Source organism: Rosa chinensis, chromosome 3 (assembly GCF_002994745.2).
Source record: "Rosa chinensis cultivar Old Blush chromosome 3, RchiOBHm-V2, whole genome shotgun sequence".
Classification (NCBI taxonomy): domain Eukaryota; kingdom Viridiplantae; phylum Streptophyta; class Magnoliopsida; order Rosales; family Rosaceae; genus Rosa; species Rosa chinensis.
The window spans coordinates 23,631,733-23,659,362 of record NC_037090.1 but is presented as its reverse complement, the minus strand read 5'-3'; the positions used below and the strand labels follow the sequence as shown (position 1 = coordinate 23,659,362).

At 37.1% G+C, this 27,630-nt stretch overlaps 4 protein-coding genes across 6 annotated transcripts; 3 read left to right on the top strand and 1 right to left on the bottom strand.

Annotated features, from left to right (window-relative positions):
• The first annotated feature begins 315 nt into the window (after nt 1-315).
• On the top strand, nt 316-5,959 carry LOC112193895 (rhomboid-like protein 15). 2 transcript variants are annotated; one of them, XM_024334155.2, is made up of 14 exons: nt 316-472; nt 1,257-1,422; nt 2,235-2,538; nt 2,810-2,842; nt 2,954-3,045; nt 3,142-3,215; nt 3,320-3,414; nt 3,530-3,599; nt 4,579-4,633; nt 4,721-4,742; nt 5,090-5,144; nt 5,227-5,283; nt 5,480-5,551; nt 5,639-5,959. In XM_024334155.2, the coding sequence occupies exons 1-14, from the start codon at nt 449-451 to the stop codon at nt 5,642-5,644; spliced, it is 1,125 nt and encodes a 374-aa protein (XP_024189923.1). In that variant the 5' UTR covers nt 316-448; the 3' UTR covers nt 5,645-5,959. The 2 variants fall into 2 exon arrangements, with proteins under 2 accessions (XP_024189923.1, XP_024189922.1); XM_024334154.2 differs by having other exon boundaries at nt 4,579-4,742.
• Nucleotides 5,960-7,810: 1,851 nt separating this feature from the next.
• Nucleotides 7,811-9,378, bottom strand: LOC112193591 (universal stress protein YxiE). The gene is made up of 3 exons (XM_024333780.2): nt 8,669-9,378; nt 8,242-8,360; nt 7,811-8,140 (listed from the first exon to the last, which is right to left on the bottom strand). The coding sequence occupies exons 1-3, from the start codon at nt 9,047-9,049 to the stop codon at nt 8,026-8,028; spliced, it is 615 nt and encodes a 204-aa protein (XP_024189548.1). The 5' UTR covers nt 9,050-9,378; the 3' UTR covers nt 7,811-8,025.
• A 769-nt stretch (nt 9,379-10,147) lies between these two features.
• Nucleotides 10,148-11,654, top strand: LOC112195162 (40S ribosomal protein S28). Its single transcript, XM_024335522.2, has 2 exons — nt 10,148-10,348; nt 11,228-11,654. Exons 1-2 carry the CDS (start codon nt 10,182-10,184, stop codon nt 11,424-11,426), a joined length of 366 nt encoding a protein of 121 aa, XP_024191290.1. The 5' UTR covers nt 10,148-10,181; the 3' UTR covers nt 11,427-11,654.
• Nucleotides 11,655-15,613: 3,959 nt separating this feature from the next.
• On the top strand, nt 15,614-27,356 carry LOC112195160 (ubiquitin C-terminal hydrolase 13). 2 transcript variants are annotated; one of them, XM_024335519.2, is made up of 32 exons: nt 15,614-15,828; nt 16,065-16,128; nt 16,358-16,505; nt 16,617-16,774; nt 18,493-18,758; nt 18,846-19,064; nt 19,139-19,247; nt 19,345-19,460; nt 19,820-19,918; nt 20,181-20,290; nt 21,049-21,123; nt 21,780-21,858; nt 21,981-22,127; nt 22,242-22,322; nt 22,414-22,533; nt 22,788-22,910; nt 23,194-23,271; nt 23,388-23,476; nt 23,561-23,669; nt 23,845-23,913; nt 24,000-24,107; nt 24,208-24,263; nt 24,357-24,534; nt 24,650-24,751; nt 24,840-24,911; nt 25,233-25,298; nt 25,485-25,550; nt 25,773-25,859; nt 26,024-26,137; nt 26,243-26,317; nt 26,446-26,532; nt 26,720-27,356. In XM_024335519.2, the coding sequence occupies exons 1-32, from the start codon at nt 15,799-15,801 to the stop codon at nt 26,759-26,761; spliced, it is 3,342 nt and encodes a 1,113-aa protein (XP_024191287.1). In that variant the 5' UTR covers nt 15,614-15,798; the 3' UTR covers nt 26,762-27,356. The 2 variants fall into 2 exon arrangements, with proteins under 2 accessions (XP_024191287.1, XP_024191286.1); XM_024335518.2 differs by having other exon boundaries at nt 15,615-15,828; nt 26,021-26,137.
• The last annotated feature ends 274 nt before the right edge of the window (nt 27,357-27,630 follow it).

The window sequence follows — 27,630 nt, the reverse complement described above, 5'->3', positions numbered from 1 at the left end:
CCTCATGAGCTGGGATTTGTAGCTGAAGTGGGATTTTGGAACAAGACTAAGGTCAAATAGTGAAATACTCATATTGTCCCTCGATTTTTCTCTTGACCGCTGATTTACCTCTTAACATTTCAATTTTGATTATTTACGTCCTCAATTTTCTAGTTATTACCGATTTACACCCTATAGTTAACTTTTAGACTTCCCGTTCAATTTCTTGCTGAAGTTGGACCTCACTAACTGCAAATTAGCATATTTGGGCTGACCCGCCCGTATTTGTAGACCCGGGTACAAAAATCGCCGACTTTGGACTTTGGAGGGTTCGAGATCCTCACAGAAGTTAGAAACGCGCGTACATAGCGATTTGGTGACTCCAACTAACTATTTTCTTGTTTTCAAAACCAAGTCACTCTTCTTCTTCTTCTTCAATCTTCACAGAGCAACCAAGCAAGAAAAGAAAATGAGGCCTAACATCGTTTCCGAGGTAAAACTTTCTTCCCCGATCTAATTTTCTCTGCGTTACTTTTTGCTTCAACCTGTTCCATTTCTCTCTCAGATTTCTTCATTCTTCTTGTGTTCCGTGAGGAACTGGAATTTTGACGGAACCGGAATTCTGAATCTAGGTTTTTATTAGGTACAGAATGAGGTAAGTTTTAGCAAAATTGACCGCAAATTCGCCGGTGAACTTAGTTCGTTCTGGCTTCTCGATTTGGAGGGACGAAAATTAGTTCATGTTTGATGCACATTTCTCAGGAATTTACTGGATCATTAGAAATTTCTTGCTTCGTTTCATTGCGGTTGGCTTTGATGTTATGGAAATGAAATAGCCTGTATTTCAGTGCTTTAAACTTTAAGAGCCCTAAGTTTTACCAAAATTGAGCGCAAATTCGCCAGTAAACTTAGTTAGTTCTGGCTTCTCGATTTGGAGGGACGAAAATTTGTACATGTTTGATGTGCATTTCTCAGGAATTTACTCGATCATTAGAAATTTCTTGTTTCTTTTCATTGCGGTTGACTTTTCAATGTTACGAAACTGAAATAAATTACATATGAGTGCTTTAAACTTTTAGAACCCTAAGTTTGATCTGAGGTGTCATGAGCTGTTGTTGTGTGTGTGCTTATGAGGATGAATTTGTACTCGTCATTTCAAGATAGTATCGGTGTTGCATTAAATTTGGAGTGGGCAGAGGTTTTTGATTTTGATATTATACAGCTTACATTTTGGATTCAAGTAAGTTCTCAAACTGATTGAATGTTTGGGTGTGTAGGCAGGAGTGCAGACTAGGTTGGCACAATGGTGGGAGGGTCTTCCTTTCCTTACTTCTGCGGTGGTTGTTGTTTGCACAACTATTTACTTGGTTTGCCTCTTGGCCGGATATGACTCCTTCTATGAAATATGCTTTTTGCCGTCTGCAGTTATATCACGATTCCAAGGTAAGTTTTTGGAAAGTGAAATCTGAGCCTATTCTTAGTTACTAGAAAGAAGTGCAATTTTGCATCCCTTTTGCTGGGTTTATAACATGCCCTTCCCCACACGTCATTTCAGAATTTTTACTCTTGACATGTCACTCCTAGTTAGTTTTAGCGACCTTGCAAGTAATGTCTTTTTCACATTTTTTAGGTGCTTCAGTTTGATATTGCACCTGAAATTTGTCTCCCTAAGTTCCTTAGTTTCATGATTCTTTTTATGTTCAAGTTTTTGGTTATTTGTTTTGGTACATGATATCAATCACAGTTGTAATGAAATGTTGGCTCATATATCAATAAACTAATGAATGACATTGCTTGAGACTATTTATGTTATTGATGTTTAAAGTGATGAACAATTTGATAATTCTCTATTTTTACAATTCATGTAACATGTGAGGATGATTTGTTGCATGGTGTTGGAGTATGCTCTGTATGAGTCCCGCACACTGGCCTGGAAACTAGTAGTATTCTTCAACCGGATATTTTCCTTGCATCAGGATCTATGTTAACTTAAACATTAAGTGTACAATAAGAATCCTAATTCAGTCCCTCTAAGTTCCAACCAACTTGAAGCCTGACATAATGAATTGCAGCTGCTTATTTTGAGAATCTTTCTTCTTCTGTTTTAAATCAAAATTTTATGAAGTATAACGTTTATAATCAACACGACTATTATAGAGATTTATTTATTTTAATATAAAGTGAAGAAGTATCCTTCTATTGTCACACAATTTGACATCAGCTCCTGGCCATCAATTTTTTATTGGCCTTTTCAGTCTACAGGATTTTCACTGCCATTCTGTTTCATGGTTCGCTGCTTCATGTGTTGTTCAACATGATGGCTTTGGTTCCTTTGGGTTCTGAGTTGGAGAGAATTATGGGATCTGTCCGCTTGTTGTACATAATCATTCTGTTGGCTACAACCAATGCTCTGCTCCATCTTCTAATTGCACTTTTGGTGGCCTATAATCCTATTAAGCCTTTTGAGTATTTGATGCATGAGTGTGCAATAGGCTTCTCAGGAATCTTGTTTTCTATGATTGTAATAGAGACAAGTCTGAGTGGACAGCAATACAGAAGGTTGGTTTTTCTAATGCTTAAATTCTGACATGATTTTGTAACTTTTCTCTGATAAATATTCTTTGCAAATTCTAATTTGTCCCGATCTTAGCATAATTAAATGTTTAGAATAATTAAATGTTTAGAACTGTTCATGTGATCATGCAAATGGGTGCCCAAAAGGAACACAAGCATAGACAGATGGCCATTGCATTTTTTATTTTCCCTGCTGTTCTTTTCTGGCCAATGTATTGGATTCTGCTAAACAACAAATTTTCCTTCTGCTCTGCAGTGTGTTTGGGCTCTTTAATGTGCCTGCTAAATGGTAATTTCCGTAACCTTTGTTTTTTAATCGCAGTAATACATGCTTGTGTGATTTACATTCCCATATATTTTATAAAAAAAATTGAAAAATGTACTTGAATATTTGTTGCAGGTATGCATGGATCTTACTGGTAGTGTTCCAACTTGTTATGTCTAATGTTTCATTACTGGGACACCTGTGTGGTATTCTGTCTGGCTTCGCATGTAAGTTCCTCAATCTTTTATGTCATTTCTCTTTTCTTTTTTTCCCGCATTAGATGGGGGTAGTGTGACTACTATAATGCTGCATTTGCAATACAGATAGTTACGGCTTGTTCAATTTCCTCATTCCTGGACCATCCTTCTATTCCAAAATTGAGGCCTCCTCGTTGCTTGTAAGTATTAAACACACATTGCTTCTGATGATTGATCAGTTTGGAAACACTGTTTTAATTTTTCTCTAATTCCACTTTTTCATTTTTATATTTCCACTTTCCAGTCAACTTGTGTGAGGCGGCCTAAATTTATTTTGTGCACTGGTGGAAATCCCTCTGCCTTCATCCCTACGTATTCAAGCCAAGGTACCACGTCTAGGTAAGTTCTATTTATTAATTTAGATCTCATTGGTAAGGTACGAAAGTTCTGTTTTATTAATTTAGATCTCATTGTGTATTATAAGAGTTGTAATATGATATACTTTCTTAACCAGTGGATTGTTTTCGGCAAATTTGTGGAGAAACTTATCTTCATGGATCCCACAGAGGGAAACATCTTCACAGGTATTGTTTTTATAACCTTTAACTCTTTCATGATTTGTAGTGGTGTTTCTGTCTTTAGTGGTTTTTGAGTACAAACTTTCCTTCTTTTTAGCCTTTGCGGTTCAATTTTTTGTTATGATCATAGGGTTATGTGTGATAACTTGATGTAACTTGGTGGGGTCAGAGAGAGGAAAACAGTACTTTTGTGTGTGTGTGTGTGGTGAGAGAGAGGAAAACTCTACTTTTTTTTGTCACTTAAGAGTTGTGTGCCCTTGAATTTTTATAAACCCACTACTTTGTAATTGTAATTTTCAACCCTCAATGGCCATATATGAAATGCTTTTTGTCATCACACACTTACATATAGATCATTTATATACTGGTCATTATTTGTGGACATATGGGGAGAGGAGTTTTAAGTGTGTGGACGTTATGTGACTCATGACATAAGTCATCTGTCCTATATCCTTGGTTGTACAAGTCACTGTGGCTGAAGGCCATTTGGAATATGACACTGTTCTTGATTTCATATGCATTAGTGGTATATTTTGTGTGCAGGTCTGATTCTTGGCTTTTTATGTCTTAAACATTGCTCTCTTACTCCAGTATAATAAAATTTAAAGTTTTTTTGTCTTGAATCAAGACTCCCTATGACAGCAATACATGAGACTTTAAGTTTGTTATCTATTGACCAAAATAAAAATACTGATTGCAGAAGTACATAGTGGATTTCCAGTTTCTGAATTAGCTAGTCTTCTTGCCAAAAATAAAAAATAGATAAGACTCATGGTTTGAGCGTTCATTACACTAGCTCGTTTATATCAAATATAAATTGTTTTCACTTAAAAAAGTTGAAAGCTATATATTTCTGTTTGCTTCAAGTCAACTGATCTATGTTCCTAACTCCTATGTGTTTTACGCATCTATCCATGTCAGCATTTAATGTTGTATCCTTCAGTATTTGCAAATATAGATCGAGTAATTGAATTTGACGATGCAGGCAACACAAGACGACATATTTCCTGGGAGGGGTAGGACACTAGGGTCCGCTCAAGGTCAGGCTGTTTCTGATGTTGATTCAGAGTCAAACTTACAGGCTAGACTGTTGGATAATAGTGACTCAGAACATCCATCTGATGCAGGACGGCAGTTATCTGATGGAAGGTACTAGGAGAACTTAGTTGATGGATGTTTATGACTTAATGGGCTGTTGCCATTCATGGATAAGGCGTTCAGATTGATTGTTAACTGGTTTGGTTGATTAATCTTTTTTACATGCCACTGAGTTGATGGATGTTTATCACTTGATGGATTGTTTCTGTTCATGGATATAGTATTTTTCTGAATCTTTGGATTACAGATATTTTCTGCCCGGCATCGTCTTTAATAACCTTACTCTCTATTCCCTAATAAGGAAAATGTTAAAATGCCTTTCAGTAAAGTAGGTAGACTATAAGCAGTTTGTACCTATAGAATGGGAATGTTACCATCACTTTTCATGATATTTTCAGGCAAACAGTAAATAATACGGTGGCAGCTGGAGCTGAAATTCCTGTTCACCATCAGGTCTTTATTTTTATTTAGTTGACATACTCATTTCCAATCTTCCAGTGCATTTGGATTATTAATATCTCTTGGTTGGATTCAGGATTATGTGGCTTCTGAAGAAGAAATACAAAAGCTTGTATCAATGGGTTTTGAAAGGGTAAAGAATTCATCCTGTGCTTCTCCTTATTGAAATGAGCAACCATTCTGTAGTTTTCATTGTTCAGAAACTGCCTTGATTCATATTTACATAGATAAAGGATCCAATGCTATGGGATAGGTTGCTAAATTTCTGTATCCTTGTTTTTTAGTAGAGTTTATACTTTTGAATGCTGATTTGTTGGACTGGGCTACAGACACAGGTTGAAGTTGCACTAGCAGCTGCAGATGGTGATATTAATGTGGCAGTCGAAATTCTGAGCCAACAGGTATGTCTCTCAAGCTTGCTTATTTCCCACAAGTTTTGACAGTTGACATTTCCAGTTTTACTTATGGGGACTGGGATTTATCTGCAGGGTTAAAATGCAAGTGAAGTTGCTAACTGTCGACTTCCCACAGATCTGAACCTCCATTGACTCAGTTTGACTTGCCCAGTTCCACTATCACATCTATGTGAAGTTCCAAATCTTTTATACTGTATATTGTATGAGAGCAGCACTGGCATTATTTGCTGGGGGAGAGAAGATTATGAATGGGATAAGACTTTACACTAACATTTGATAAAAGAAAAGGTACAGAAATGGTCTATAAAATTTGTTCAGAAAAAGAAAAGAAAATGGTTTCAGACATATGAGCATTGGCAATACTAGATTAGTATCCGATCTAATTGATCAGACTATCATGTGACCGACATTAGTCTAGTTTCTTTATACTGTGTATGCTTCTGTTGCTATGAACTTCCGAAAGATGGGTGTTACTGGCGGACAAGGTGTATATAGTGCTTATCAATGCGCGCTATTTGGAACATTTCATGAATCAAACGGAAAAGCCCTCACCTTGTAAATGGAAAACACGTTTTGACTGGTAACATTTCGTGGTATGTATATTTTAGGGCATTTAAGTTAGATTGAAATTCACGAAATTTTGAATCTACAAGTTAGATTGATAAATGCCTATATTCTTTACAAATAACACTAGATAGTCCATGCAAATCCATCATCTAACTCCTCTTTTACAATTCGTGAATTTTTCTTAATACACTTGAACCTCTGTGGAACTCACTAAAAGTCAATAAAATTATATAAATATCTTGTGAATTTCAAATATACTTGTAAAAATCTAATTGAACACACCCAGATTTTTTTAAAAAAATTAACAATCTTAATTAAATATCCATAGACTTCTAAATTCCACAAAAATTCTTAAAAACATCATAGAAATCCAAATACAATACACCCCATTATTCACCACTCATGTCATTCAATGTTGATTTAGAAGTCGTTTAAAATACCAAACAGGCTTCGTAAGCCTAAAATGAGAGCTCTCGCTCTCTCACCTCTGCGGCGGCTAACCCTAGGGTTTGGTCGTCTGATTTCCTTGGCCTGCGACGATGGCGTTCGTGGTCCATTGCTAGTGAGTTCTTTGGTTTCACGAACCTCTCTTTTTCAACCATCCGGTTGTTGCACCCTAATCTCAGCGCCTTGGCGTTGGGATTCACCCCCGACGGGTTTTGCTCGTGTCGCTACTACTCTCTATTTCAGTAATGGTGGGGGACACCGGCATCGTGGTTTTGTGGATCCAAATCAGACATGGGATCCCGGTCCTTTCATGGGAAGAGGTCTTGAGTTCGGGTCTGCTTCGAGGGCGGTGATTCGGTATCCTGGTGTTGATGGGTTATTTCGGCGGTGGATGGTGACCCTATGGGTGGATCTGGTTGCTGCGGTTGGGTTTGGAGCCAGAGGGTTGAGCGCTTGGGTCAACAGATTGCTATGGGATTCCCATCCCAATGTCGACCTAGCCTTGTCGGAGATGCAGCGGTGCGATTCGGTGGGGCGGTGTGGCGGATCTGGAAGGTTGGCCGGATGTCGGGATGAGGCCAGGGTGCCCAGATCAGATTAAGCTGGGCTTGGGCCTTTGTCAAGTTTGACCCATCATATTTGAGTTTGGATTCAGCCTGATTTGGATCCGAATTTGGGACCCAGGTCGTATTCACATCTGGATCATGGGTCCGAGACAGCTGCTCATATTGATCTGGTATTTGTTCTGGTTCTAGGGAGTTCGTTTGCTAATTTTCGAGTTTATGACACCCTCAGTTACTTTCAAACTCCCGGTGAGCGAATCACCTCTCCTAGGTGATCATATCACCGGTTATGGCTACAGTTTCTATTATATGACATATGCAGTGCAGCGATGTCGTCCGACATCAAGTCACATGGTTACCTTTCATTTTAGAAGTGTCTGTGTCTCTTGCTATCCTTTATTGTTTCCCTCCTTTATAGATAAATTTATGCATCTTGTTATGCTTTATTGTTTTTTCTTTCGATACTTTTGCATCGCTCCATGTACTTCTCAATTTAATATAGTGTGTCGTCTTTTCCTTCCAAAAAATTTCCTTCCAAAAAACAAATGTTGATGTAGAAGTCCTCTTAGAATTTTATTCCCATTTTATACAAACTGTAAAAAATAGCCTTACAACCTCCACATTCCATTGAGCAATTACATTGGCCTTTACATTATGTACCTTCGCATTACACAAAAACCACTTCAAGTTCATTTTCAAGTCTGAACTTGCATTGGTCAATTTATTTATATATATAACAAGCAAAGCAACTCTGCAGCCAGCTAATTTACACATTTTCAAGTATTTAGTACGTTGTAGAGATGTCACTTGATATCGCAAACCCTAATACTAGAGTTGTCACTTGAAATGACAAACCCTAATTCAAACGAACATCTCCCCCATCTACTTTTTAGATGATGCAGACCCCTTTGCTCCAGACCCCCTTGGTGGCTTTACAATCATGACTGGACATGATGCATGATGTGCGCAGTAGTCGCTCACACTTCCTAGGAATGCTCTGCAAGCACCCAATCAAATATACGTACGAGTTCATGGGAATATTTTTGATCAATTAGTAAATTAAGTAGTCTTACAATTAATGAGTTTGTACGTTCTTACCTCTTGACCATGCCCAGGCCACGACTACCCACAACAAGAAGATCTACATGCATCTGCTCTGTGGCTTGACAAATCATGTCCTTTGGATCTCCAGTCAGAGTCAGAGTTTCTGCTTTGATCTGCACAATTAATTACATGTAATGATGTTAATTAAATGGACCAAAATGCATATGTAGCCAGCAACTCCTATCTAATTACAAATTCATCAATCTGAACCCCGACTCATTTCTCCATCCTCATTCATTACTTGAGCTATGCCTCGATTGATTCACACAAGTTCGATCTCTCCACCAATATTAATACATGTGCATTATAGCTTAATGAAAATCAACCGTTAGATCCTATCAATCTCAACAATTACAATCAGAACTAAAACCATATATACAGTTCCATACATAAACTTATTTGAAGTCGGTCGATGACTTACCATCCTATCCTTGCAAATCTGCATAGCGCGGGAGAGAATGGCAGCAGAATTCTCCTGCTGAGCTTTCTTCACCGACTCCACCACCGACGCGGATGCATAATAGGTTGCTCCGGCAGGTCCGGCAGGGTACACAAAGTGCTGAAACGGCTGCGTGACGTGGACCACCGTCACCATCCCCCCTTCCCCCTCGCCGCCTTCCAGAGTACTCGGCGCGTTGATAAAGAGGTGGTCAAGCGCCCAGTTGAGCGCGTAGAAGCTCGAGTCGCTTTCGTCGATGGCGACCATCACCCTCATCTTCGTTCTTCTCAGTCCCTCATCCCCAACGTGCACCAATGGGGTCGTCTGCACTGTGGTACCGGGAGCTGCGTATGTGGTCTCCATTATTAGAGATTGGTGTGGTCGCTCAGGTTCGTTTCTGGTGTATATAAATTGGGTGAGTTTGTGACAGATGGATTCTGGGTTTGTTTTTCCTGAGGGCTCCTTCACGTGGTTTTGAGGGTTTTGGAGATAGGGATGATGATCGGTGCTTTTGGGTTTAGACTTGGTGGCTACGTGGTGGAGCCTTGACGAAACTTGGCCATGGCTGGTTTGTGTGCGTGGCAGTCATGCAGCATATGAACAAATTTCCAATTTCACATGCAACCGATGCAGTAGCTAGTAATGGTGACTGGACCACGAGACAACCAAACCGATTTTTTCTTTTTGGCAAGGAAAGAGGAGAGAGGCAGCCCTCCAGCCCAGGCCCTAAGATGTAAAAGAAATTATGGCACAGTCAGTTATTTATCAAGAAAATAATGCTTAACTATCTTTGAATATAAATTCAATGATAGAGCCTCCCAGCTTGACTGGGTTCCAAACCCTACTATTTAAAAAAAAAAAAATCAAATGATAGAGAGAATTATTATTAAATTGATGTGTTTTGTTTTCCACTATTGGATGTAAATGTAAGGGTTGTTGAGCATAAATTCTTTGATCAGCAACTGATCAGGTGGACACCACTGTGATATTACAAATTAGGAAGGAAGGTTTGAGCTTAATCATGTAGGCTACAACTAATCCTTCGAACAAATTAAGAAGAAAGAAGAAGAGAACTAATCTATAAAATAGATGATGAGATTACAAATTACGTAAGAAGTTTTGGACTATATAGATCATAACTAATTCGTAGAAAAGGAGATGAGGCTATAAATTAAAAAGAGACAAAAAGAGAAGATACTACTAGTGTAAAAATTGAAACATGATACTATCCTTTCAGTCAACTATAGGCTTCCGAATTTTCGTTTGCAAGAATTTGACATTTTCGGAAGTATTGAAGACTCATTCTACCAAAACTTAAATAAAAAAATGAAAAAAAAATTGTAGCTAATTCTTAGCATAAAAAAAACAAATTATTGAAAGAAAATTTGTATCAAAAACAGGCATGCTGGGCCCTCCAAGGAAATTTCATATTGGTCCCTGTCATACCCAGCTCATCGGCCTCGTCCTAGAGGAACCGGTCCATAACCCGAATGTCATGGGCTTGTTGGTAATTCCACATCAAATGCAAAACCCTAATTCTTTTTCTCCTTCATATTTATACGCTCGCTTCCTCTTGGTGCTCTCCTACTGCCGCGGCCAGACCTGCTCATTTTCTCTCTCTGTCTTTGGAGCATCGGAGTCGCAGCCTCTTCAGGATCGGAGGTACCCACTTTACCCCTCGACTTCTTTTCCATTTACGTTTATGTTTGCTCAAATTCTACTGATGCCGATGTTGGTTCTTCGTATTCAATTTTGATTTTGTGAACTAAATACGAAAAATTAAAGACGAACGTGAAAAAGGGTTCTGGGTATTTCATGAAATCTGGCTTGGACTTTTGTTTCGGATTAACGACTTGTTAGATTAAGAAGGGAAGCTCTGGTTTTTGTTGTTCACTATATGGGTTAATTCAGTTGCTGAAGCTTTTAGCTAAATGGTATACGTGTTTGTGATTATGTTTTGATATTTAGTGGTCCTATTCAGTGGTTGGTTTTGATGCTTGGATATTTATCTGTATTATGAGTAGTGGGCCTTTTGTTGCTTGTAGGTTTTCTCTGTGTGAAAACAGATATATACTTGGTGTAGTTGGCTGGTGTTTTTGATTAAGCTAATGTGCTATTTCTTGATAAGAGATAGAACTAATGTAATGTGGAACTTGAATATATGCTGCAACACATCCGCACTTGGATTTACACAGAAGTATTGTATATATTTAGTGATTTCTTATTTGAAAATGCCATGCTTATTAAGGAACCCAATTGAGGGCTGACCTGCTTTGGCATTGGATGTTTTTAACTTGTCTTCAATCTGTAATGGTCGTATTACGCAGAATAGCGTTTCCTTTTGGTTTTGATTGTTGGTTGGCCATTCTTTGGTATTGTTGCTTTCTGTTTTGCCAACATGCTTGGTAAGATTTGCAGTTACTTTGCATGCATTATTGTAGATTTGTTTTGCATCTTCTTTCCAAAGCAAAGAAAACTTTCAGTTGCCATTGGAATTTGTTTTTTTTTTCCCTTCTAATTTTTCCTTATTGTTTGGTGAAGAATGGAATCCACAGTGAAGCATGCTCTTGTGGTGAAGGTCATGGGCCGGACTGGGTCTAGGGGACAGGTTACTCAAGTGAGAGTCAAGTTTTTGGATGATCAGAATCGGTTCATCATGAGGAATGTCAAGGGACCAGTGAGGGAGGGTGATATCCTTACCTTGCTCGAGTCTGAGAGGGAAGCAAGAAGGTTGCGGTGATTTTCTGTTGGCTCCTACCGCAGTTTTGCTAAGATGCGCACGACTGTTATCTCTGTTGGTCAATGGCAGTTGTGTTGCCGATGTATGCTGTTTCTTTTCAATGTTTCGTGTTGTTAGTAGTAACTTCCCCGACTTTATTTTTGTGATGGAATTTCTAGTCTGTCTGATTAATACTTGAATTATCTATTTTATATCAATGAATAATTTAGCTAATTTTTTTTTTCCTTCTATAATACATATTTCAGCTAATGTTATGTTTGGTGGCACTATTATCTCCTGCTCTCATGCCTCTCTTTCCGCTATTCATATATGAGTGGGCTTTCTGAGTTATAGCTTGCGTTTGTTCTGGTAATGTATTGGCATTCTCATGAGTATGTCAATCAGACATTTAATATGTAGAGTTTTAGATCCTTTTATGTCTGGTTGGCCTTGGGCGGATGGGAAAAAATAATTTGTGATGCAGAAAGATGATTTTATTAAACCGGTATCCTGGGAAAATTCAAATGAGGCAACATTTACGGACTTTTGAAAAGATAATCATAAACTTCATCATCACGGTAACAGTAAGAGGATTATGTTGTCTCCTCTTACTATAACTTGGATTTGAGTTGCTAATTCCATAATCATATCAACTTATCAAGGGACATGCTCTAGTGAGGATTTTAAATTAAAGATTTTGTGAGGATTTTTAAATCAACAATTTGATGAATTGTCATAATTTTAGTTGAAATATTAATTCTACAACACACGTCATCAAACTGTTAATTTAAAAGTTCTTATAAAATTCTCATGTTAAAGTCCTCATTAGACCCTCATTAATCATCATATAACTTAAGAGGAGACAACATTTACCAACTTTTTAAAACATATTTGGAAGATATTATCTTTGTTTGAGATAACTTTTAGAATTGGCAGTGTTCAACAAAATTTGGGGAGCAGGCTTTTTTAATTATAAGCACTTTTTTATTCGAGAAGCGCTTGATCTCAGAAGTGCTATCTAACCAAAACACTTATGTAGAAGCAATTCCAAACAGTAATTTCTTTAAGGTCGTGGACTTCTTTGAAAAAAAAAATCATACTCGCACTGAGTGATAAAAGATAAAGTACTCTTTTTTTTTTCTTTCTTAAATGACACGACATCTTACTACCTTCAAAAATTTTGTATCATATTTTTTATTTTTATTTTTATTTTTTGAGAATTACCCTAATTTTTGAAGAATTAATGAAGTTGCCTCGATGATGTTGCAGATAAAAAAAACTCAAAGGATTTGGAAATTGGAAGAAGGACAAGGTGTGCGGATGTTTCTATCTTGCATAAATTTGTGCTACTTGCTCTCAAGTTTGCTCTACACAAGTGGCCTATAGAAGCATCTATATGTGCATAGCTTGTTAGGAGCCACAAAAGGAAATAATGTATTGTTGTTTTCTCTCTATGGTAACTACAAATACTTATCCACACCTTATGGTTTTCTTTCTTTAGAATCTACGAGAATTCACGAATTATTAAAAGTTAGACAGAATCATTTAAAATTTAGATTGAATACACGGCTTTAGTTTCCTTTAGCATCGGTTAGATACAAATTCAAACCCATCCATAAATGAGAAGTTATACTATAAAATTTTGTGTACTTTGGCTTTTATTGATTACAATTCATGTCCCTTCATTAAACCTTGCACATCTTTCTTTTTTGGTACAAAATGAAAAAGAAAGAAACTCACTAATCAGATAGATTGGCTACTATAAACTTGACGGGAAAAGCAAAATCCAGGATGTCATCAATAAGAACATAAGTCACCAGGCTAAGAGGTTTATGAAGAGTGCATGTCCCAATAGAATGCAGTAAATTTTTTTTTAGATAAATTTTAAATACACCCCTCAATTACTTAATGCACATCCCTTATATTTTGTTTGTCTCATTTTTTTTCATCAAAGGTCCATCTATGCCCCTCCTCATTAAATAAATAAATGAGAAAAACTTAAGAAAAAAAATAGGTCGGCTATGTATCATTAATTTTTATTTAAAGCATTATTTTTTGTTATATAGTGGAATTAATTGCTAATTAGTTTCGGCACATATCAATATGGTAAATACTGATTGCCTTTCTTCTTTCTCACATCTCTCAATGAATGAGGTTGATATATCGCTAGAAGATTGAATAACTTAACTTTCTTACCTTTGTTGTTTTTCAAGTTGAAAAACTTGATGCCTCCAAGATTTTAAATTATTCAATGTATGTCGATATGTTTATGATCGATATAGTCATGGTCAATATTAAAATCGGTAAAGAATGAGTCATGGCGGTTGTTTTGCAAACAAAGTGATTGATCATGATGTATTCATGTATCCAAGATATATTTGATGGTTTTATAACTTCTTTCAATATGTTTCAACCAATTTGGTTTCATACATATGATCTTGAAGAGACGTCGATTGTATTATGAAAACTATGAGAGAATTTAACCTATAAGAAAATATTTAACTAATATTTTGATATATAAAGCATTTAATTCTTATTTTATTTTTGTGGATTCTTCTTTATTTTTTCTTTTATTTATTTATTAATGAGGAGGGGTATGAATGGATGTTTGATGACAAAAAAAATATAGGGGGTGTGCATTAAAGAATGTAGTACATTTTTTTTTGGCAAGAAGGTCTACAAATTTCCCTCTCTATGCTTGAGGTTCACAAAATCAAAGGCATTCATTAGAGTTTTGCAATTAAGAAGGATAGTGCCAAGAAGGTGCAACTCCATTTTGCTATTGTTGACAAGAGTCACTAAATTAGCAAAGTCTGAGTCCATCTCCAATTCTTAATAGTCATGGAGGCAGCTAGTAGCAAAACCATGGACAGCCCCCAAGCTTCAACTTGAAGAACCTTACCAGCACCAACATTCACCATAAAGTCGCCAATCTAATCACCTGTAGCATTTCTTATGACTCCACCAGCTCCAATTAGACCATTAGAGGACCTAGATCCGTCAGCATTTAATTTGAATCTCCCCATCAGGCTTACACCAAGAAACCATTCCAATCTGCATACTCCTCCCAGCTTTAGCTTTGCTGCTAGCAGTGTTCCATTTGGCAGCATACTTCACAATGACTTGAGAAATATTAAAAGGAATAGTAAAAGAAGGCTGAAAAATCCTCTTATCTCTCCACTTCCAGATGTATCAACAGCAGAAGAGGAAGAATAAATTCCACTGCAGGTTTCCATAGAAACACATTGTTAGCTTCAAGCTTGCAGTGATCCATTCCTAATTATTAACAACCTAAAGTAAATGTAGCCTTCACAATACTTGCTTGGCGTACCGACAATCACGCAACAAATACACCATATATTCTTGACTATCAGTACAAAAGGAATAATTAGGACTAGCAGCAATTTATGTCTTTGGAATCTCTGAGCAGCTCTCAATAAATCCAAACTCCACTCCCCCACAATCTTTGACAGTTCCACCAACATTAAAATTGCTAGTATTTGAAGTAAAGTGGTTCAAAACCCCAAATTGTAGACCAATTATCATTATAGAAATTTGTTAGCTAGCCATCTCCAATTCTCTATTGGCAACCCTTTGTTCATGTGTAGAATTTTTTTGATTCCCCAAACCTCCATTTAACTTTAGGCTTACAAACTTCATTCCAGTTAATCAAGTGGATTTTCTTCCTGTACATTTTTCGTTTGTTAATTCATTAGAGGAGAATCGAAGTCTAATCTAATATTAATCATAATCCAAGTTTCCACACCGTCACTTCTTGGGTTGACCGTTGACCCAAGCCTTACCCCTTTCGTTCTTTTGGTAATGAGAACTTTTTTATTTATATTGTTCCTCTAGGCTCTAGCACACCCTAGCACACAGGCTAGGCGCGTAGACGTGGTGCAGCTTTTACAGAACAATCAGGAGCGTTTGTACGAGGAAGGATTATAATACGTCATTTCTTGAGCGTACACGCACGATGCATGTGACCTCCGCAGATCGCCACGTGTACTCTGGTCCCACCCAACCCATCCGCAATACCTGTCATCCTCCCACTGGTCCTTCTGGCACTCTCTAAGATCTCATTGTCTAAAACCCACACCCGCACCCGCGCGAGAGCCTGAATTCCCCATATTGCCCCCCCTACTTTATCGACTTTCCCATTCTACCCCTCACCGAAATTTGCACTCAGCGCGGCTTGGTTCCGAGCCAGTTTCTTTCGGGAGTGCCCCAATCCCCCTCTCTCCTTTGCACACCAAGCCCCGCTTGGCTTTCCCCTTCTCTCTAAATCTCTCTCTCTCTCTCTCTCCCTCTCCTTTCTCTCTCTATCTTCACAGTTTTCACTGTTTCGATTCGACTCTCTCAGATTTGTGGATCGGTCCATTGCTCCGCATCAATGACTATGATGACTCCTCCACCTGTAGATGTAAGTATCAACTCCTCCTCTACATTTCACCGCCTTCAATTTCTCTCTCGCTGTTGATTTCTGATCGCTTAGGGCTCCGGTCATCCCATTCGCTCTCGAATTGCCTTCAATTTCGTGATTCGCTTCACTTGAACAGTATCGATTCGCTAGGGTTATGATTCAGTAGTAGGATAGGGTTAGGTTTTTTTTTTGTTTATTGCTCGATCAGGGCTCTGACTGTGTCTCTGTGCTCGCAGCAAGAGGACGAGGAGATGCTGGTGCCGCATACGGATTTGGTCGAAGGTCCTCAGCCCATGGAAGGTTTGTGTTTTCAAGACTAACGCCATCGTTTACTGTTTCGATTTCTTAATTTTTGTGTTTAGAGAGTTGGATTGAAGCTTTATGTGTTGCGTAGTTGATCTGGATGGTTGAGGTTTGTGCGAATTTGGTGTAGTTGGGGGATTAAGAGTGCGAGTGAATGGATTTTTTTGTTGTTAGGGTTTTGGTTTTGTTGTTTTCTGATGTTTAATGGTATTTGATGTGTTTATAGTAGCTCAAGTGGAGCCAGCGAGTACAGTTGATAATCAGCCAGTGGAGGAGCCTCCAACGATGAAGTTCACTTGGACAATTGAGAGCTTTTCGAGGTTGAACACCAAAAAGCACTACTCTGACATGTTCATCGTCGGTGGTTATAAATGGTATTCTTCCCATGACAATCATGTGTTTGCGCTCATGAAGTTGGCTTTTATTGTGTCTGGGTGATGGCTTCTTCTTTTTTTGGTTAAATTTGCTTTGGTTTGTTTGATCAGGCGGATACTGATTTTTCCTAAAGGAAACAATGTGGACTACTTGTCAATGTATTTGGATGTGGCGGATTCGCAGGCGCTGCCTTATGGTTGGAGTAGATATGCGCAGTTTAGCTTGGCTATAGTTAATCAGATTCACAACAAGTACTCAATTAGAAAGGGTATATTTCTTTGTTGTACTTATTTGGTTTCGGTATTTGAGTTTTCATTTTTTCCTTAGTGTCATTTAGAAGTTACTCTTGAAATGGACATCCTTGAGGTAATATTTAACCTGATAGATTGCTTTGTTGACCCCTCTTCTTTTTTAGTTGTTTTCCTGGAAGTATTTTTTTTTTCCTCAATATCACCCCATAAAGTGAATGACTATAGAAACAAAAGAAGGATTTTTTCAGCCCACATCTCTCTTCCTCTTCCCCTCCCTTTCTAAGACCTTGGCCTGCTGACAGCACTGCTGCCTGGCTACCTGACAATGGTGGCAATCGTTTTTTGGGAGTTTGGAAAGATTAAAGAAAAGTGACTGATAAAGAAATTAATGAGGCATACAGATGAAATTAATTAATTACAATTTTTTTGAAGGGTAAACTTGAGCAACTCATGTTTCCAGTGCTCAGTCTTTGTTTATCGTTCTTAATGGTTTTGGTGATTACTTATTATTCCCATTGTTACCTAGCATGTACTCATTTGATATTTGGAAACTTTCCCCATTGTTTTTGGCAATATTGTTGTTTCGAAAGTTTATATTTCAGCTTTGGTTGGAAGCAAAAGTGTTTCATTTATTATAATATGTAGACTTTGGATGTAACTGAGCTCTCTGGCGTACTGAAGGGATATGATATTGCAAGAAAGGAAATAGTTAATACCTCGTGTTGTTTTTTGTTTTCCCTGGTAGTGCCGGGTGAGTTATTGTTCTGCTTTTTTGCATAAGGGATAACATTAAGCTTTAACAGGCTACCTATAGTTTCCTTCCAGAACAGGATAAATTGATCAAATAAAGAAATAAGAAGACAGACGTTCATGATTTCGTGTCATTGGCCATAATATATGGTCTAGAATTTTATTGCAAGACAAGAGATTACTGCATTTACAAGTATCTAGGGTTCAAATAGAGATTGAACAGTAACAGTACAAAAAAGAACATTTTCTATATTTATGTGCAATTGAAAGGTCCTTGTGGACACTAATGGTATGCATGCGTTATATACTGTGGGTTGAGAAGCTTATAGCAAAGCAAGAGATGACTGCTTTTTATATAGAGGTCAAATAGAGCTTTTTTTTTGGTTGAAAATTGAGGTCAAATAGAGATCAGTAATTAGTATAAAATGAAAGATTTTCTTGGAATTGTGGTGCTATTGCCACCCTAAGGTCTCATTTCCTCACCCTCCATATGTACTCACCTGCCAAATTTTGAAATTTATTAATCCACCCTTGTCACCCTCTGTTATTCTTACAGTGCCCTTTTTTCTCTTTCCTGAACTCTTAATTCTATCCCTAGTTTTTATCAAAGTGGTTGCAGCTATGATTCCCAGCACCCAAAAGAAGTTAAAACTAGGAATTTAAGATATTTACCCATATTAAAATGCCATTAACCATCACTATAACTGGAAGTACATTGCAAATACACGAGAAATCCGTGTGTCGCCTTAATTTTGCCTTCTACATTTGTATGAAACTTTTTTATGAATTAGAATCTAGAAGCAATATGAGATCTAGTCTTCTTCACATCAAGCATCCAAACAGCACAGCACGCAATCAGAACAGATTGATGTTGTGTTTTTAGGACGATTGTTGGAGTGGGATGGGCTTGTTAATTCTTTCCTATTATAACAGCAATCAACTCTATTCTAGATTTCTAATCTTGATCCTTTGAATGATGATACAGACACACAGCACCAATTCAATGCACGAGAAAGTGATTGGGGATTCACATCATTCATGCCTCTCAGTGATCTTTATGACCCCAGCAGGGGTTACCTGGTAAATGATACAGTCGTTGTTGAAGCCGAGGTTGTTGTCCGTAAGGTCCTTGATTACTGGTCGTATGACTCAAAAAAGGAAACTGGTTATGTTGGGCTCAAGAATCAGGGAGCAACTTGTTATATGAATTCACTCCTCCAGACTTTATACCATATACCTTACTTCAGAAAGGTTGTAATTTGATCTTCTGTTTTCATTTGAATCGTCTTTTCAGTTTTATATGGAACTACTTATCTCAATTTTGGACTTATTTATCAGGCTGTGTATCATATGCCAACAACTGAGAATGACATGCCTTCAGGAAGCATCCCTTTGGCTCTTCAAAGTTTATTCTATAAGCTTCAATACAACGAGAGCAGTGTTGCAACTAAAGAATTAACCAAGTCTTTTGGATGGGATACATATGATTCGTTTATGCAACATGATGTGCAGGAACTTAATAGAGTTCTATGTGAAAAGCTTGAGGATAAAATGAAGGTATAGGAAGTCTTCTGAGTTTGCTCTGGGGTTTTATTGGCTGTTTCATTTTATCATGGATTCTGCTGGTTCAGGGAACTGTGGTGGAGGGTACAATACAGCAGTTATTTGAAGGACATCACATGAATTACATTGAATGCATCAATGTGGACTACAAATCTACAAGAAAAGAGTCATTTTATGGTATGTATTTCTAGGCACACATTTTGAGTTTTTAAGAGTTGGAAATATTTTGTAAATGTCAGTGCATGCCACTGGTTTGTACTTATTTTTTTTGCAGATCTCCAGCTTGATGTAAAAGGATGTCGTGATGTTTACGCTTCTTTTGACAAGTATGTTGAAGTTGAACGTCTTGAGGGTGACAATAAGTACCATGCAGAAGAACATGGTTTGCAGGTTAGTTACTGAATGTCTGTGCCTTTGTGAACGAAATTCGGATCTTAGCCTTTTAGGTGTTGAGTTGCTTATTATTATTATTTATTATTTTTTAACATTTTTTTTACATGCAAAATCTTGTGTTTTAACTTTAATTTTTATGCTAGTTCAATTTTCACATGCATCATTCTCAAGGCATTCCTGTGTGTTCTTGTGGCTTTTATGTTTTAATTCTTGATTGGATGCTGCCCTTAATTTTTCTGATCCATTAAATTACTTTCTTTAGTGTGTTCTTACTTTCAGTTTTCTTTTGTAATGACATCTTGAAGATATGGTTCGCAAGCAATATTTTAAGTTTGATTTTTTTTCTTTTTTTCCAGGATGCTAAGAAGGGTGTCCTGTTTATTGACTTCCCTCCAGTTCTTCAGCTTCAGCTAAAGCGATTTGAGTATGATTTTATGAGGGACACTATGGTAAAGGTATGCATCTGAAGTTAGTTTTCTACTTCAGCTTTCATCTGTGTGCTTTATCACTTTGTTTCTGCATTCCCTCATGTCGACCGGTAAGTTACACGAAAGATTGTATGTCTTACAACTGATGAGAGGAAAGCTTTTGAACTGAAAGCAAAATGTGGCCTTTACAAATAAAAGATAACAAAATTCATGTATGCTTCTTCTATGTGATAATTGTATTTCTTTATTCTTATGTCTATTGATGTTGAATTTATTATTTTTTGTGCAGATAAATGATCGCTATGAATTTCCTCTTCAACTTGACCTTGATAGGGAGAATGGCAAATATCTGTCACCTGAATCAGATAAGAGTGTGCGGAACCTCTACACTCTTCATAGGTATCTATTATTCCTGGACTATTGTATGATCTATGCTACCTTGACCACTTCTTCAATGTAACTGATATCAGTATGATTGAACTTGTCGTTATGTGTCGTCAGCATTTTACTTGACTACCTTTCTTTATAGGGTTTAAAATAACATTTAAAAATTTTAAATTATGGATGGCCTACAGTTTCCAGTTTGGCATGTTGGTTGCTACTATTTTAGAAATTATTTTAGAAAACTCGAAGTTCTCTGCTCCAAACATTGTTTCCCAAGTGCAAGGGGCATAATGAGTACTCTCTAGACCTCGTATGCTCCATACGCAAGGCATGCTCCTTTTCACAATATAATATAAATATAGAATGCGTGGGATGTGATGTACAGATTGCCTGACAGATGGATCACCTTTACCATTTGGGTGTTTCTGCTGTAGCATTCCTCAAACGGAGGGTCTCGAAATTATTGTAATGTCATGAAATTTTCTGTGATCAATGGCGATTCATGATGTGTGGGAGTATACTTCTTTGCCAAAGTTTCTATGTACTTGTGACTATATGAATGGCGTCTCTCTACCACTGTTGGAATAAGTTAGATAGAGAAAAAGGGCATAGGTTTTAGCCGTCGGCGGTACTGAAAAGCAATAGTATCAAAAAACCTAAAACTGATGCTGCATCTCTACTTGCTTGGTGTTTTTTTTCATGCTGTGCTTGAAGCTCTGATATATATACTTTAAACTGCTCCTACTATGATATTTTCTCTGTTTTTTCTACAGTGTCTTAGTTCATAGTGGTGGCGTGCATGGAGGACATTATTATGCTTTTATCAGGCCAACCCTTACTGATCAGTGGTACGGTTCTATGAAATCATTTCTTTCTGTGGTTGTGTGCTGCTCTGTTTGCTTGCGTATTCCAGGGTATTAGTTTTTGTGGGATCTTAATTTTCACATGCTTTTCCCATGGAATGTGTCAACAAAAGTTACACCCTATATTCTTCAGATGCTTTCCCGTGAGAATACCTGTTTCGTTAAATGCAGTGGATTGTGACCACTTGGAGAGAAATTTGATTCTTTTATTACAAATGTTAATAGGATTTTTGAGATATGGTCTTCATATTTAGGAGAAAGAAATGATCTATAGATTTTTTTATATTTTTTCACCTCCTTTTTATTTTTTGGTTGAATAATATTTTTAATCTCGTCAAAGTAATACTTTCCCATGAGAACACCTGTTAGATGGAGTGAATTGTGAGCACTTGGAGAAATTTGATTATTTTCTTACAAATGTTATAGGATTTTTGAGGGATGGTCTTCACATTTAGGAGCAAGAAATGATCCATAGTTTTTTACTTTTTTTTTCCTTCACCTCTTTTTTTTTTTGTTGAACAATATATTTTAATCTCGTCAAAGTAATGGATTACCACATTTGTTTCCTGAATTTGGGTGTCTTGGCCATGGTGATGGTTATCACTCAAACTGGAAATTAATTTTGTCCTCTGTTATTTTAGGTATAAGTTTGATGATGAACGCGTGACAAAAGAGGATATGAAGAGGGCATTAGAGGAACAGTATGGTGGTGAGGAAGAGGTATTTTCTTCCGCTTTATCTCAGTTACTTTGACAATCCTTAATTCTTTTCATAGTGTATCAGTTTCTTTTCATAGTGTATTAGTTGTTAACAAATCTTTTGTTGTGGTCTATGTCGAACAGATGCCCCAGACCAATCCTGGTTTTAATAATACTCCTTTCAAGTTTACAAAATACTCGAACGCATACATGCTTGTGTACATCCGGGACAGTGACAAGGACAAAATAATATGTGATGTGGATGAGAAGGACATAGCTGAACACCTAAGGGTAAAATTCTTGTCTTTACTTAATTAATTATATATCAGGAGCAAGTCTTCAACTAAGAGACGAACTGACCAGAACAAAAACGAGATCAAACTCACTTTCTTTGTTTCACTTCAGATAAGGTTGAAGAAAGAACAAGAGGAGAAGGAGGACAAGAGGAGATATAAAGCACAGGCCCATCTTTATACTATTATTAAGGTAAAGACTCCTTATTTATCGCATTACTTGTTCAGATGTGCTATTGTCCATCAAACGAATAATTGTGGAGGTCATTTATTGTTATGAATAGGTTGCTCGAGATGAGGACCTAGCAGAACAAATTGGAAGGGACATATATTTTGACCTTGTGGACCATGACAAAGTTCGTAGTTTTCGAATCCAGAAACAGACGCTCTTTAACCTTTTCAAGGTACAGCACTCCTTGCGTGTATTCATGTCATTTTTCTGTTTGGGGTTATTGTAAATTGTTGGTCAATCAATATTGCGCATTCAGTTTTGTGTTATAATAATATAATTATTGCTAATAATAATATTATTACTATTATTCTTTGTTTGTAGGAGATTAGTCTGGGGGTGTTAAAACTATTACGCCTAGAATGAAAACTGTGTAGATTGATAGTATGATTACTTATTATGAAATTTCTGATTTGAAACGGTTAACAGGAGGAAGTTGCGAAAGAGTTGGGGATACCAGTGCAATTTCAGCGATTCTGGATTTGGGCCAAGAGGCAAAACCACACATATCGTCCCAACCGACCATTGACACCCCAGGAAGAATTACAAACCGTAAGTGCTTCGACTACCTATTATGGAAAGGATTTTCAGCTCATTAAATACTGAGGCAGTGCTTCTACCCTCTTTCTCTCTTGATTGTGTGTGTACTTGATGTTGGGTTTCTTTACATCAAGTTATCTTACTATAATTCTTTCATGATGGTTGTGAGAGACTTTTGAGTCTTGACATCAGATTATGAATGTATTGTTTTTATCTGAACCTTGAGTGGTGCTGATCAGAGCTTGGCACGTGTGCCTTATGCAAGCTAATGATGATATCTATTTGGCATTCATAGGTTGGACAATTGAGGGAGGCATCAAATAAAACACACAATGCAGAGCTCAAGTTGTTTTTGGAAGTAGAGCTTGGGCCGGTAATCTTGTGTTACTCTGTTATCATTATGACCTGTGGGTTGGAGGCTTGTCTACGGCTCAAATTGCTTTGTGAAGGGGATTCTTACAATATTATTTTTTCTATGCCTTCTTTCAGGAGAAAATTCCTATTCCTCCACCAGACAAAACCAAGGATGATATTCTGCTTTTCTTTAAGCTTTATGAACCTGAGAAACGAGAATTACGGTACTTCAGTTTCTTTCTACCCAGGCTAATATTTTCCGTATTTAATTAGTGGTTGCTGATTTCTACTTCATCTTGTGTGTCCAGGTTTGTTGGTCGGCTTTTTGTTAAGAGTTCTACCAAGCCAATAGAAATAATAGCAAAAATTAATCAAATGGCTGGTTTTGCTCCTGATGAAGAAATTGAACTCTATGAGGTTTGTTGCACATTAATTCATTAGTATGAGCTGTGTCATAACTTACACACGTAGAAAGACTGGTATACATATAAGTTTATAATGTATGTTTGTAGGTATGATACGTTTTGATGCTGTCTGCTGGATAGTATTTCTCAAAAATAATATTCAATATCTGTTTTGTTGCTACTTTCAGGAAATAAAGTTTGAGCCTTGTATCATGTGTGAACATCTTGACAAGAGGACCTCATTTCGATTAAGTCAGGTGACTGTTGCTATATTCTTGCACAGTGATACTGTAAGCAAGTGTCTGCTATGGAAATTAATTCTTTTTGTGCTTTTGTTTCTCAGATTGAAGATGGGGACATTATATGCTTTCAAAAACCTACTCCACTTGAAAGTGAAGAATGTAAATATCCTGACGTCCCTTCATTTTTGGAATATGTACACAACCGTCAGGTATCGATTGTTGAATATTGTTGCGTAATTGCTAGTGCTATATATGCTTAGTCTGTTCCATGTTATATGTACCTATATTGAATGAGTTGATACCTTACAGATTGTTCATTTTCGCTCTTTGGAGAAACCAAAAGAGGATGATTTTTCTTTAGAATTGTAAGTATTTCCATATGCGACAATGTCAATTATAGTTGGATATCCATCTATTTGGTGTTGTTCAGTACTGAAACTGAACATCATTGTTTCTAGGTCAAAGCTACACACTTATGATGATGTGGTGGAGAAGGTGGCTTCCCAAATTGGTTTGGATGATCCTACCAAAATCAGACTCACTGCGCATAACTGCTATTCTCAACAACCTAAACCCCAACCCATCAAATATCGAGGAGTAGAGCATTTAACAGATATGCTGGTCCACTATAATCAAGTAGGGTGGCATTTATTGAGCTCCATCCTTTGTTTAACCCACTCTCCTAAGCGTCATTCACTTTGGCTGCTATTTTTTTTTTGCTGCAATTTATAATTTTTGTTTCCGTTCGCAGAGTTCTGATATTTTGTATTATGAAGTCTTGGACATCCCCCTGCCAGAATTGCAAGGCCTAAAAAATCTGAAAGTTGCATTTCATCATGCTACAAAAGATGAGGTTTGTATGAAATATTGGCTAGCATACCCTGCTTAGGCCACGATTACATTACAGGTGCACATCTTAATATTTTGTAATTTGTGTACAGGTGGTGATTCACAATATAAGATTGCCCAAGCAGAGCACTGTTGGGGATGTGATTAATGTGCTAAAAACGAAGGTAAGATTCTGTTTGTTTTGGTTTTCTTAAATTTCAACATTATGTGGCTGTTGGTGTTTATTATGTATGAATGTGTTTAATAAGGTCTTCATGATCATTCTTGAAGTCCCATTTTCAGTCACATGTCTGTAGTAATCTTGCAGTCCTATGTTGCGCAAAGTTCCTCTTCCTGATGTACTTTTTGTCGTTTAAAGTTGCATATAAGAGATTTTACTCATGAGCATCGATTCTTGAGAAAATTATTTAAAAAATCTGCTTCACTTCCGTTTTTCTTGTTGTGCACTCTTACTCAATGTATGGTGTATGGTGTACGGGAAACAGGTAGAGCTATCTCAACCAAATGCAGAACTCCGACTTCTTGAGGTTTTCTATCACAAGATCTACAAGGTATTAACTTCTTTATATGGGAAATATATACCTTGGTCAAATTTTATGAGTGCTGATTATGAATGACATTGGTTTTCCATGTCTATCATACACAGAATATATCAGATTTTGTTTTTTGTTTTTTGATGTTCTGATTTTTTGTTTATTTTTAATTCAAGCATCTCTCATCTGCTTTTCCTTTTTCAGATCTTCCCACACAGTGAAAAAATTGAGAATATAAATGACCAGTACTGGACATTGCGTGCAGAGGAGGTAAGTTCCTCTCTCTCTCTTTCTCCCCTTATTGCATGCTATTATTATTATGTTTGGGATGAGTTTCTTATTTCAGTTCAACGTTTTTAGACCAAGTTTATTGGGGTGTAATATATTCGCGCTGGGTTTTACCGCCAAAAGATTATGCATGCGATTGGAGTGGATTGATATTCTGGATGCCAGTGTACTTTGAAGCTGACTTTCTTATTTCTTTTGTATCAGATTCCAGAAGAAGAGAAAAACTTGGGTCTTCATGACCGCTTGATTCATGTTTACCACTTTACAAAAGAGACTGCACAGAACCAGATGGTATTGGATTTTCAACATTTTCTTTTGCGAGTGAAATTTATATTGTTTCTTTCTTAGAAATTCTTTGGATCAATTTGAATACTGTTGTGATTGAATATGGAGAATACTTGCACTCAAAAGTATGTTTTTCTTAGCATCTTCTTGTTTGTACATTTCAACAGCAGGTACAGAATTTTGGGGAACCTTTCTTCTTGGTTATTCATGAAGGTGAAACTTTAGCTGAAGTGAAGGCACGCATACAAAAGAAATTGCAGGTCCCTGATGAAGAGTTCGCAAAGGTACTTGACCAACACTCTGTAATTCATAGGAGTACAGTATAAAATGAAATTATTGTTCTTTGCCTTATCATCCACTTTTTTGCTTTTTTTTTTTTTGTTTTACAGTGGAAGTTTGCATTCTTGTCATTGGGTCGTCCCGAGTACCTGCAGGACTCCGATATAGTTTCCAGTCGTTTTCAGGTATCTTTGTGGTGTATTTTCATTTTGTATTTTCTGGTTTTCTTTGTAGAACAGCTGATGGTTCAATCCCAACTGTGATTATTGGTATTGAGAACTTAAATCCAATATTTTGATTTCATTTTCTCCAGAGGAGAGATGTTTATGGTGCTTGGGAGCAGTACCTGGGGTTGGAGCATGCTGATACTGCTCCTAAGAGATCATATGCAGTAAATCAGGTAAGTGCTGCTGCACCACTTAAATACTGTATTATTGGTTTCCAACTATGAACTTGGCAAATAGATAGGGATGAGTGGAAAGGCCCACTCATACCCTACAAACTCAACATATGCTTGTGTTAGATTAGGTTATGAGATAAGTCGAATACATCCCACTTCTCAACATTTTTACCTCAAAATTTTGCAGAACCGTCACACATATGAGAAGCCAGTTAAAATATACAACTAAGAAAGCTGTTGATCCTCAACCATTGCATCAGTTTGAACTAAGCATCCTCTGCTGCAACAGAGGCAGTTTGGAAATAACCAGGATGAGAGCTGAGTGGTACAGCTAAAGAAACAATGAAGCTCACATAGAGGTGACTTGGTAGGACTTTTCATTGTTGTTTTGTGGGCCCAAATATTTTTTCATGTGGGTGGGGAAAGGGAGGTATAATCCCCTAGGATGTGTAGTATTGCCAGTACTCCCTACCTGAGTTCTGCTCTGTTATTTTTCTTTATTTATTTCTCCGTGGTGAGGGCACCTACTTTCTTTCGGAGGGTGATTGCTTTCCATATACAGGTCCATAGAAATTTAGCGTACATAAGGAGATTTTTGAGGGCATGTATATTGCGGGTACAGTCAGCTGCATTTTGGATTGCTTCTTTATAATATTTCTTTCTGTACCTCCGTTACTTTTATCTTGGTGGAAATGAGTTTGTAAGAGCTTGTAATACACGGGTGGGTGATGCACAAATCTGGCCTTCGAATTGTGGAAGGCACATGATTTCGCGTTGTAGTATAATTATCATTTTTATATTTTGTGGCTTCTACCTTTTCTACATGCATGCAGTGCACGCAAGGATTCAAACTTCGATTTTGGTACTTCAAATTTAAGTAAAATTTAGAGAGTTTCGGTTAAAAGTAGACGGTTTATTTATAAAATTATATTTTTGAATGCAACTTTTACATTCAGATAAAAAAAAAATGGAAACTTTTACACATTGAATAACTTCTAATAAACGGAACCTCTTTAAATTGTGTGTAAAATAGAATTATGATATTTAATATGGTTGAATAATTAAGTGGCAGATTGTATCTATATGATTATATGTAAT